The sequence below is a fragment of the Trachymyrmex cornetzi genome, unplaced genomic scaffold, assembly GCF_001594075.2.
Source record: "Trachymyrmex cornetzi isolate Tcor2-1 unplaced genomic scaffold, Tcor1.1 scaffold166, whole genome shotgun sequence".
In the NCBI taxonomy this organism is placed as follows: Eukaryota; Metazoa; Arthropoda; class Insecta; order Hymenoptera; family Formicidae; genus Trachymyrmex; species Trachymyrmex cornetzi.
Window position 1 is genome coordinate 572,600 of NW_017296266.1, and position 13,474 is coordinate 586,073.

General features: G+C 35.3%; 1 protein-coding gene across 4 annotated transcripts in view; it reads right to left on the reverse strand.

The window, feature by feature from the left end:
* Positions 1–659: 659 nt before the first annotated feature.
* The window catches only part of LOC108759059 (probable serine/threonine-protein kinase DDB_G0280111), a 26,315-nt gene continuing 13,500 nt past the window's right edge, over positions 660–13,474 (reverse strand). For 3 of the 4 annotated variants that reach the window (XM_018504336.1, XM_018504337.1, XM_018504339.1), the window contains 4 exons: positions 12,110–12,189; positions 9,813–10,103; positions 9,317–9,454; positions 660–2,171 (listed from right to left, as the gene is read on the reverse strand). In XM_018504336.1, the coding sequence (XP_018359838.1) occupies positions 1,893–2,171; positions 9,317–9,454; positions 9,813–10,103; positions 12,110–12,189 (788 nt within the window). In that variant the 3' untranslated portion in view covers positions 660–1,892. The remainder of the gene's footprint in view (positions 2,172–9,316; positions 9,455–9,812; positions 10,104–12,109; positions 12,190–13,474) is intronic. The other variant, XM_018504338.1, reaches the window with a different exon arrangement.

Consider the following 13,474-nt stretch of genomic DNA (forward strand, 5'->3'; position numbering starts at 1 on the left):
GTTACAAAGAAATTTTTATGTATAACACGTGCTATATATAGAATGTCATGGGTTAACCGCGAGGAGAGAGAAATGCATAATGTTAATTTGCAAATGTACTTGAAATAGTCAAGAGAGGATGATACGCAGAGAAAGTTACCTAGTTTAATAAGAACTTTTTTTTACGCGCGACAAAGCAGATAAATTTCATAACTTTTTAAGAGACGTATTCAATATTTTTTGCAAAACATGTTAATTTGAGAGTATATTTTTGGGCTTGCCATATACATAAGGATTTAAAATGTATTACTGAAATAAATAAATAAATATATATATATATATACACATACACATTATATATGTATATATATTTGATATAAAACATTTTTAATAATAATTAAATATTTTAAGTTTTATTGCCACGCACTTTTTTGACGAGAGTAATTTAGACGACTCGAATTGCATTTTCGAGCCATATTTTACGAAACGTGGTATAGAAAAGATTTTGTAAATTGTTACTTAGATATGTGTCTTGTATTATCTGGAAAGCAAACGAAAAAAATAAAGATTGTTATCTACCTCTTATATCACATTTCATTATAAAATTTAAATATGTATATATACATCATGTTACATTTTTAAGTGTAGTTTGTAATAATAATTACCGGTATATTGTCTACAGCATAAATTGTAATATTTATTTATTCACATCGATATGTTACATTATTAAAAATTATTCGTTAGTTAGTTAACGGGCAGATTGTCGCCAAGTCGCATGATCTAACGCGTCGCATTTCAGTGATTCGATACATATCACTTTCTTCCCGAATACATTATTTTGTATTCTGAGGCTGCATTCGTTTTGGCGCTTATAGCGCTTGTGAACATCAATTACCTTTGTTTAATATTTAATAATCAACAAGAGAAGAGAAGAGAGAGGATGAAACGACGCTTAAAGCGTTGTGAGCGCCAAAGCTAACCCAGCCCGATTGTATAATTCGATCGTTTATTTCGCGGATTTTTATCTGTATTCGATGTTCGTTGCTTTCCCAAATTGTCGTGGTGTTCGCAGTAAAAAGCACAATCTGCTGCCACATTATTATTCTCCCTTAAGCAATCGCTTGTGATCCGCCACTCTTGTGATTCGTATGGCAAGCGTTAGTCTTGTAAACCTGTAAAATCTGTTCGCAGCGTTAATTCTATCACAACATTGAGTCCACCTAGATCAGAAATTCCCAAACCGGGGATGTCTTCGTACAAATAAGAATCTCTAGATTAGAAAAAAAAGCAGTTTTTCGCGCGAAAAAATAAAATAATTTTTTAGATAAGTAAATAAGCTATTATATCTTTATCCTACTATTTCATTATAAATGTAAACATACCTAAGAATTTAGATTAAAAAAAGGAGAACGCGACGCTCACAAGTGTGGGAACTCCGAACGACGATGCTCGAATAATAAACCGAATGCTGTAAATGAGCCAGATTTTCGGTAATTGTTATTAATTTACGCTACCCTGCAAAGATGAAAGGTAACCGTTCAGTCTCTGTATATACAGGTTCGTTGAAGCTCGAAATTCAGATCGAAAGTCTCTAAAAACCCGAGAAACGCATGACGTGGAATTTCTCTTCAATTAACTGAATCACATTCTGAAAGAGCTACAGCATAATTCGTGTGCAGATACGCGTGAATCAAGGAAAGAAGAAATCATGTTGCAAAAAAAGACGAAATTCTGCATTGAATTTTTTTTTACAGTCGTGATTTTTTTATTCACAAAGAAATCGGCTCTCATGCGTGTCTCTGATTATTGCGAATCTCGCAAGATCCGCAAACAGCGTCCTGAGCATCCCAATCAATGAGAAACTCGGGACGATGCCTCGTGCTCGAATGCGTTGCTCGGAAACGGAATATTCGCTACTGTTGATAAGTCGGGGTGAAGTACTGGGTGCCAGGAGGTGCTCGATAACCCGGATAGCTGCTGTTTAGGGCGTGTTGCGCGAAGAAACCGCTATAGTCCTTGTGCACTCGACGAGGCCTAAAAACAGGGCCCTTTGCGAGCTCTATCCTGGCACGGTTCTCCGCCTCGAACTGGGCCTTCACGGACGCCGGCGGCCACTTCAGATCTCCTCGCATATTGCCTGTCGCCGGAGCTTTTGTTGCTGCGGGTTGGGCCTGGTACACCGGTGCTGGTGCCTGTGGATCAAGACCGAATCCAGATAGAACACAGAGTCATAATTAAGTCATAATGATATCATAAAATGTCATCATCACATCATTTAATATTTAAAAATGAACTTATGAGTGACGAATACGATGAGATGTTCTGATGATATTATTATGATTTCTGTTATTTCTATTTGAAATAAAAGCTAGATTAGAAAGTCGGAAAATGGCAAATGTCGAGTAAACCCAAGTTTTATAATATCATTACCCGCGTTTTGCTTTAAGAATACTTTTATTTCGCCCCTTTCTGCTGAAAAATTTAATCTACTGATAGTACGTTACCTTAAAAAAAACCTGTTTTAAAAAATAAAAAATATACAATTGCATAAAAAAGATATCGAATATTACGTTCTTCTTACTAAAAATCGGATACGATGTTCTAAACGTCCCTCTTTATCGTGTTTGACTTCGACTATCTATAAGGCGCCATTGGATTTAACAAGCTAAGTAATTTATATACGATGCGGTTTCCGCAATTTGTAAATGTCAGAGACATTGTAACAATACGTAAATTAATTAATCTGATCTATTACGTTTTATTAGCAGTCGAACTCAAAGCAGAGTGCTTATCTTATGGCTAATTGGAAGAGGCTGGATGCTTGTTAAATCCCCTTCATTACAATGGTTTCTCTCCCTTGGAGAGTTCCCGCTACATAAATGCGTCTCCAAACGATCGATATGGCCAACGTGTGTTAATAATTAGTAAACATCATACACGTACATGATACACATCATTATCCAAATGTAAACCAATATTTATATTGTAAATCAATATTAACAAAGGTGCCGCATAAATTGATCATATCGTTTATTTGTAGGTGCCTATATACCAGACGAAGCCGCTCGCGCCAGAAATGTACCCATGCAAGCAGAACAACAAGTCACGATAACGTCAAAATGACATTAAAATAAATCGGAAATGATTGAAAAATGGCTTTTAATGGAATCATTTTCACATCATTTAATTTGATATCATAATGACTTATTCTGCTAATTGGGTACACGTTGCATGCAGGCAGTATAATAGCGTTCGGGCAGCGCAAAAAAAAAACGTATCGAGAAATCAATATTGAAACGTATCAATATTACTTTATTTCACTTTGTGAATATGTACATCGATATACACATTAATGCCACCCGCTAATTAATGTACATATACGATGCAGTCTCTGTAATGTGCAAATTTCGGAGATATTGTAACAATACATATGTAAATTAATTAGTCTGATTACATTTCATCAGCGATTTAATTCAAACACAAAGCAGTGTTTATCTCATAATAATTGGAAGACTGTTAACCTCTTTCGTTACGATGATTCTTCTCCCCTGGAATGTTCTCGCTATACAAAGGCGTCTCCAAACGATATAGCTAACGTATACTAACATTGGGAAATATCATACATAATGATGTATATGTACGTACGTTGCGCGCGAGCAGTCTTTAGTGTTCGGGTAACGAAAAAAAAACGTATCGAGACACAAAGTGAAATAAAGCAATATTGAGCAATATTGGCATAAACGTAGAATCAGAGCATAAATAAAACATAGACAGAGCTGTATTTTGCAAGTTCAGAACAAATGTACGGAATTTTGTGGTGAGCGACTATCCCAATAAGAAATGACAATGGAATTTGATGATTTCGACGTCGAATCGATATCGATTCGATATCGATTCCATTGTTATTTCTCATTGGGATATATGTATAATTGTTCATCGCTGCGTTGTCGCCGCGTTGCGTCATAGTGAAGGGGTTAAGGGGTTGAGTATCAGGTAAACGATAAGGCCCAGTTCTACAACTCACGGTTAACTCTTAACCGAAGTTCAACTTATTCATTGTCTCTTTCCAATTCTTGAATTGGAAAGAGATGAGAAACAAATTGAACTTCGATTAAGAGTTAACCGTGAGTTGTGGAACTGGGCCTTAATTGTATACATCGATATACATATTATAATGCCACCGTAAGTTGCAAGAGTATCGAAGGCATGAGAAGGAATTAGGAGACATGAAAAGGCATATTAAGGCATTAATGATCACGTATGTGATCACAATGAATAAAATATACTAAAGCAGTTTCACAACTGACGGTTAACTTTTAACCGAGGTTCAACTTATTCATTGTCTCTTTCCAATTCTAGAATTGGAAAAAGATGAGAAATAAGTTGAACCTCGAGTAAGAGTTAATCATGAGTTGTGAAACTGGGCCTAAGAGACATGTGTATTATTCTTTTTTTTTTGTTTTAGCAAGTGCATTCAGAATCTTTATCAAAGAGTGTTATAAACAAAGAAGTATTGCACAAATAAAAATCGAGAAGATTTTTGACCAATAATAAGCGTATGAATATTGTGTTATTATATAAATATTTAATTATTTTATATAAATTATATCACATTACATTTTGACTATATTATAATTATGATATAGAATGTAAATTTTTTCAAATATATGTATAACAATAGATATAACAATGTAATATAGCAATAAATGTAAAAACCGAATCTTAAACTTCAGGATTCGACATCTTTCCCCATTGTGTATCTTAGTACGAGATACGTCCATTTTTACACCGCGATGTGGAAATGTAAACAGTCTAAACGCAAATAGCCGTTTGTTATATCTATTATTAGAGGAAACTGTCAGCAGAAACCGTTGGGATGTAAACGGTGATAAATACGTTGCCGTTAATTACATATAATAATGATAATGAGCACAAAGGATCGATTTAGCAGTTGCCTGACTTTGATGTATTTACGCGTATATAATAATCGCGTTAATTATAACGCGGCGTTCACGGAGACACTGCGCTTATCGGTTCAATGAACCAGCAGATGATATTGATCTAATTTGTCAAAGAGATACTTAGACAATGACAACCAAGCGAATAAACAGCTATTTGAATTCGTGAATGATTAATGAGATGAATAAATAATTCTGTTACAATAATAAATGTAGAAATTTAATTACGCGGTCATTGCCTTAATATTTAATTATTTATCAATATGTAAAAATAGATCAAGTTTTCTTTATTTCTTGACAATTAATGAAATTCTTTACTGGGCTCTTTGACAAGTAATTTATAACAACATTTTTTCCGTGACAATAATTTTAGCATAAAATTTATAATTTCATGGAGTTTTTATGTGCATATATATGCTATGATCATAGTTCAAGTAACATCGAATTTTTATTTACTGATGAATAAATATATAATACATAATAATATATACACGTATTTATAGCTAAATTTTGTCACGACGGACGTACCTGTCTCGTGTAATACCCGTACGAGTTCGCAGATAAAAAAAAACCGGATGACCCGTGCAGAAATTGCGGAGGAACGAGAAGGGTATAAAATAACAGCCCTTCGGGTTGTTGTCTACCACAGGATTGCTCTCCATCCGAATGCCGAGGGGGTAACCACTAGCTGAAATATTGTCCCGCAGATTACATGATTTCATACGATTTCATCTGATTACAAATAATTGTTTTCACTACATATGAAGTAATTGGATAAAATATACGATTTTATTTAATTAATTTTAATATTATATACAATAATTTGTCGTGGCTGCATATGTAATTATCGGATTATACGTAGAGATTTCATATGAATTTTATAATGATTTCGAGGACTCTGTCCCAAGATTACATTAAGTGGTTACCCCCTCGCCGTATACGGTTTCCGCGCAGTTTATTGTTTTTAATCTGCGAGCTCGTACACGAGATAGGTACGTTACGACAAAATTGCCTAGAGGCAATTGTCTGGAGGGCTACCCTCCGCTCTTTTGCATTGTTACTACCCTTGCCCGAGCAAACAACATATATACGAAGCATGGGGGTTGATCGACAGACATGCTCGAGAAGGTTACAGCAATTTACAAATTCCTGATAATCGCGACACGAAATTGTTTCCCCTAAACGCTCAGAATTATTGCAAAAATATTTACCTTTGAGCTAACAAGCGCATAATTTATGCACGTATATAGTCTGAGAACTATCGAATATCAATGAAATCTTTGAAATTACACTGTTTTGAAATTTAATTAAATATTTGATAAGATATCTTCATATAGATACACTTGACAACATATATGCTCAACAAGTAAAAGCTGTGCTTGAACGTCCGATGAACATATTATCTCAGACGCGAGTAGAAATTCGTGTCAGATAAAAATTCCACTGTCTTATGTTAAACGACTAAAAATCAAAGCAATCTTTTTTAAATATATATATTTGTCAATGTTACAGAATTCACTCTCCTACTTCATTATATTAACAGATTCAAATAGCTTCCATTCGCCTAAAGTATATCTTTTTAAAATTTGAAGTATGTGTTACATTATAAAACTTTTTAGAGAGAGAGAGAGAGAGAGAGAGAGAGAGAGAGAGAGAGAGAATTATGCCTTATATAAGATGCAATACAGGATTGAAAACAAAATTTAAAAATCAAACGATGCGGTAGCATCTATTTACATATTATATGTATATACGTGCCACTACGATATAAATTCGCGACGCTATCACTTTTTCCCGAGTTTTGACGTCGATAAACTTTTGATTAAAATTACTTAGCAACTAAAACTGCAATAAAAAATCGAACAATATTTTTATGATGTAATGCCAGCACGATCATTTGATTGCGATCAGTCCGAATAAAATTGATCGATATCGAGATCTAGAGATCGAGTCTCGAAAAGGGACCATCTCGCATGAGGACTGACCACTTCAGATTTTTTTAGTTATAGATTTTCAGTACAGATTTTCTCACTTATAAATGCACACGCGTAAAGCGTTTTGTTCATCAAGCTGCTTTCACAATGCCTTCATTCAAATAATATTATATTAAAATAAGCAACATATATATAAATATGTAATAATTATCGATGTACGCAAAAGAGAGATACAGTGAGAGAAAGAGAGAGAGAGGGGGAGGGGAGAGGGAGAGGGAGACGGGGAGAGGGAAGGAGGGAGGGAGGGGGGAAAGGGAGAGGAGGAAAGGGGGGAATTGATTAATTTATTGAGCATCTATTTTAGTTTTACCATAGCAAGCCATCTAAGAACTTTAAATATAAGATGAATAAAAAAAAACAAATAACATAAAAAATAAAAATAAAAAAAAACAAAAAATAAAAATAAGAAATTAAAATAAGAATTATTTACAGATTTTCATACGTTATTCATCATTATTAAGATTGTTTCGAAGATGCGAATAAGCATCAAAAATTTGTTAAACTGTCAGTCAATTTAACTCGTGATATTACTGCGGTAGTTTAATAGAGTTAGCGTTTCAAGACCGAAAAATCATTTCGGCGCGCGTTTCTGGGGACTACATACGTAGTATATAAATTCACATAAGAATCATACAAGCATTAAGATCCAGCTAGACCGTTTAAGGCTTTGATTTCTATAGTTTGTGCTATCACATATACGGTCCTATAATATATTATATTAAAAAGAAGAAAATTAAAAAAATTTTCTTTAAACAAGAAACAAAAAAATAAAAAAGGAGAGAGAGAGAGAGAGAGAGAGAGAGAGAGAGAGAGAGAGAGAGAGAGAGAGAGAGAAACGCCACAAGACGTGGAATGATATCGGAAACTATTCTGAATAATTTTAATCGAAAATTTGTCGATATCAAAACTCCAAAAAAAGCTAGTGATCATGAATTTGGCAGCGGTACGAACATACATAAACATATCGTTTGCATCAAGTCAAGTAGTCAAGCGGTGATCCGTTTCATATTTTTATACACTTGGCGTCATGACGCTACTGCGTCGATTGATTCCATTTTTTTGCAATTAATTTAAGTTCATTCTTTTAGCATAAGAATCAAAGAAAATCAAGACTAAAAGTACAACGCAATTAAAGAGGCGCAAGTTGTAATGTAAAATTTTTTTACTTTACAAGAAAGATGTCATCGTATTGTAAATTATCTTTCAGACTTTTATCGGATATTTGCTGACTGAGAAAATGATTGCATCTTTTTTTGAGTATTTTCAAAACTCAACTTTGTGAATACCAGAAGTCGCGGAAATATGTGAAAGAACCGCATTCTTGTTACCAAGGAGAACAAGAAAATAAAAATAATGTCAATTTGACATTATATTGACTAATCATTGACCGAATTTGTCAATTTATGTCATTCTTTTGTCATGTTTCTTTTATCATCATGTCAATATGATATATCATTTTGACTTTATTTTGTCCTGTTCTCTTTGGATAGTGATGCAGAAGCTGTACTATTCTTTCGAAGCCGCGGGTCAGATTAGAAATATCTAGATATTCAGAAACATCTAGATATTCAGGATATTCTTAGAAGTAAGTTTCGGACAAGGGAGATGTAATCGATGCTGCCGGAATGACGACGACGTATATTTAACGGCTGATATGCTGCCAAAGGCAGCTCTCGCTAGAGATCTCGCACGGATATTCTCGCAAAAATATTGTATCGCATCGTGCAACCCACGTCCGATATTAAACGCGACGTTTCGGAAATTCGCGTAATATTTACCGCGTTATTTTTAGCCGCATCATAGTTTTGCGAGAGTTGTAACATAATATCAAACGTGACGTAAAACATTATTTTCAAAAAGTGATTATAAGATTTTTCTTCACGCTACAAAAGTTATTTGTTCTGAAAATAATTCAGGATTAAAGTCAATCATCTCATATACCTTCGCTCATTGCATTAAATTTTATTTAATAAAATATTACACAACGACTTAAAATTTTTGATATATGCAAACATAATACAGGTATATCAATGTTTTATTTAAAATGTTTATTTTAAGATTTATATTTACAAGTACTTAATAATAACTGCTTCTTTAATAAATGATCGAAAACTGGGACATTTATCTTGAGTGACAAATAAGATGATGATGTCTTTATGATATTATTATGACTTCTGTATATGTCAACAAAAAATCAAAATGATTTTGATTCTTAACGTCAATAAACAGTTTTAAAATCATGATTTTGACTTTTATGACGTGAAAATAAAGCCATTTTGATTTTCTCTAATTGACTTGATGTGCTCCTTGGGCTTAGAGAACTAGAATTATAATTATTTGGCGATGAGATTGAAATTCTTCAAGCTTGTATTACCAAACTCTCACCTGCGAGATAGGCGGCTCAGGACGGAGGACGATAGTGGAGGGTGGTGCCTCGAACGCCGCAGGGGTGGGTGTATAATAACCGGATAGATTCTGTTGTTGCCTCTGCGGTGCCCGGTCGTATGAATCCTGGGAGTGCTGCTGGAAAAATGCAAAGGGCACAGCGATAAAGATTCGCCCACCGTCGCGAGTGTGTCATACCCACGCAAAGACATTTACGACCGTACCAGTTGCTATCCTGCAAATCTTCCGCTATCCTCGCTTGGCTAAAACCGTCTCACGACGCATGATTCTGAGTGCATGGGTTCTGAGTGCGAGAGACAGAGAGGAAGGGCAACATGCGTAACTAATAATATATCTCTCGCATAAACAACAACGGCTTGGATGCTTCTTACATCCGAGATGCCATCGTTTCTTACCGGGTGTTTCTCATCGGCTCTTCTTCCAAAATTGCGGAGGACCGACCATCAGCCACGTTTATGCAACAAGCATCACCTACCTGCCAAGGCTGGGTCTGCTGTTGCTGTTGTTGCTGTTGGCCCGGAAACAGGGGATGCTGCTGAGAGAGCGGCGAGGTTGCCGGGGGTGTCACGGGCGCCCAGCCCCTGAGGTTCTGTTGCTGTTGGAAGTGCGCGGGCTGTCGCAGGAGCGTGCCGCCAGGACTGATCGGCGATGGGGACGACGGGACGGCGCTCTGTGTCGACGACCGTGCGACCGTCGAGGACGGTTGGGGTGACGGACCCGATGAGGGACTGCTCTGGTACGAGCCGAATTCACCGTACCCACGGGTCTTACCGGAGGGGAAAACAGAGAATTTTGTAGGCTCGAGCGAACGCACGGACTGGTCGGATCTGTCGTCCCAAAAAGGAGAGAGAGATGGTGCGCGAAGATTCGCTTTGCGAGAAATAACACGATATCTAATATAATCCTCGTATGTCCATATTATTTATTTAAATCATCTCTTTCGATATATTGGTCATTAATGTTGTTAGTACTATTTGCATAATAAACAATTAGAAGCTGATCATTTGAATAAATAGAACGGTAAGAAGATTTATGGAGAGAATTGATGTATAAAAAAATGACCATCGGAGTGATAAAGCAGAGAGATTAGTTATTCGAATCTCGAATTATCATTAAGAATCTAAACTTGTATCATTATTAGACTGCGGAACTTTATGCAAAATACTTAACTGAATGTTTTGCATAAAATGCATATTTTGCAATTTTGTAAATTTACAGATGGCAATCTCAATCTTTTTACTTCATCTTTTAATAACTCTTTAACGAACAACGATTGACTGCTAAAACTGTCTGATAGTTAATATTCAGTTAAGTATTTTGCATAAAGTTCCGCAGTCTAATCATTATATGTAAAATAAAATATTTACAAAAGAATATTTTTGTACAAGTAGAATCAATGAATGTACGGAAAAAATTGTTTTGCTCTCTCTGAAGTATATTCAAATTGGCTAGAAAATAATTTTGTTCGACTGTCAAAATAATTATGCAGAACATTCAAACTGCTAGTGAGGGTATGAGATTAACTCTTTAATTACATCGAATTAATTCATATTATTCTCGATTATTCAGATTAAAAATTTTTCAAAATCTGTCCGCGATTCGCTCGAGCCAAGCATCGTCGGTTTTTATCAAAAGGGACGTGCACCAATTTGACAATCTATCGTTTTCTTTTTTCGCTTCCTGCAAATAATTAATCGGTAGACCTGTGCCTCGACGACCGCAATGGGCGGATTCGCGTGTTTAAGAAATACGATATTCGGATGCCGCTTTGTATAGTAAACTTTCTAATGATATCGATATTCACTGCGTGCACGAGTGCGAGTCAGAGATGGAACGACATGTCGTATCGATTTTTTGTTTAATACAATAATAATATATAAAATATTGATTGTTATAATCGCTACAGTTGTGTTACAAAGTTTTATTTTATTCTTCATTAAAGACAACTTTTTCAGTTGATTTTTTTTATTCGCAGCATAATTATTCCGAAATTTAATGACATAAAAAAAAATTGCTTGAAATCAATTTCAATTTTATCGAATAATAGACCAGCCAAAATTGCTGACTTAATTTAGAGACTTGCGGTATATATCGCGTATTTGTTCTCCATCTCTACTCCGAGCGAAATAGGACTGATACGCATACACAGAGAGGAACGAGCGTGAACAATACATAAAAGAAACACGTAACGAACATCGTTGCACTCACACGCATGACAAGATGCAGGAGAAGCTATCGCACTAAATGGAAATAAAAAATATTACGAAAAAAGAATGCATACAACACGTAGACATTCAAAAGTATATCCGTGTCCTTTCGGAGATTTTTGAAAATGTCACGATCTAATTACTTCATTATATGCTCGTCTATATCCTCATTTCGTTTATATGAAATGATAAATGTTCTCTTTAAATTCTTCAGAGTGAGATTTCATTCTTTTGGAGTAAAATTTACTTCAAAGAATTTAGAGAGTTGCTACGCTAACAAGAGAAAAGGCAACAGGTCTTCATGGATCAAAATTGGATTTCAACATTTTTGTATGTAACATTTTTGCAATAAATATTACGTCATGATGCAATTAATTTTTTTCTTATCATCAATATTTTATCATCATTTCACTGAATTTGTATTACCGTTCGAAAAATAAGAGTTGCAAATTTTGTTTGTCATTGCCTTTTGTCTTATTGAAGCAGCATAAAATGATGGGACAACGAAATCTGATTTTTTAGCGCGAAAATATGTACACACGTATCTAATTATCTATTATATTACCTTCGCTTGGACGGGAGCTTGCTCGATGTAGTCGAAGTCTTGATCCTCTGGAGGCGGTGGCCAAGCTACTCGTTTGAGACCTAGGATAATAATAGAGTTTCGTAGAGACAAAGATCGGTTTGGCGAGGTATGAAATTTCTTAGTTTATGACTGCGATATATCTGTGTTAATCAATTAGATTTGGACAAATTCGCTTGAATTATAACATACAGATATAAGTTCTTTAAAGATAAGATTTTAACATTAAAAATACTGGAGTGATCATTATCGACCGTTTCTTTTTTTTTAGATATATATAATTAAAATTATTTTTTACATAAAAGATAGGATTTGGAAACTTTTTGACTTTTCAATAATTATATTGAAAAAATATTTGGTTTTTCATCACTTTCTTTGTTTTCACAGTAATCTATTCGCTTAGTCCTTTAAGAGTAAGAAAACCTTAGTACTTTTAGTATTAAACAGTTTACGAGAGGATAAAAAATGGTATTTTTTAATAACGTCCTTTTGTAGATTAATATAAACTTTGAGAAAAATTGATACCATATTATTAAAATTGTAATCGACTTCAATAAACGATAAAAAAAGAGTCACTCATTTATCGTGTCACTAATATCACCAACGTCTCGTATATTCATTTAATCGCGATTTTTCATTGTCAACAATTTTCGTCAATGACGCACTTAATCCAACTTTATTCACACGATGGATCGCAGCGATGTCGCTCTTTCCGCAAAATTTCTTTCATCATTCCGTCAAAATAGTATCTGTAATGATGTGCACAATTTTGATTTAACTGTGTCACGCAGCTCTCGTATTGTATATCGATCGCGTGCACCGCGAGCGTGTCGCAACAGGCGGTCGAATATTACGACATCCATATGGGGTCGCGCATCGTTAATCGCGCAAAGTGCGAACGCATATATTCTGGCATACTAATAAATCCGCCTGGATTCTATGCGTCCACATACCGATGCGATCCCAGCGAGCTCGCTGGTTCAGCCGCTACGGCGATCAGGAACGCGACTCTGCCAAAACAGGCACCCGCCAACTACTAACGCTATGCGGAGTCACCTGTACCTTTCATTATCGCGGAAACTAGCTGGCTACCGATTTTAGAGCCTTTCTGGTGACCAGCCAAAGAGTGGGGCTTGACATTGTGCCCGATCAGGGTGGGGCAGTGTCCTTCTCTGTTAAATCTATAGCGTGAAATTTAACTTAATTTAAGTCGCCACTGCTCTTACTAAATATGTCGTTATTTTAAGTCCCGTCTACAATACACGGAGTAAGAAGTAAGAGTAAGAAATTGACCAATCACAGTCGATTATTCTTCTCACATTCGACTGTGATTGGTCAATTTCTTAC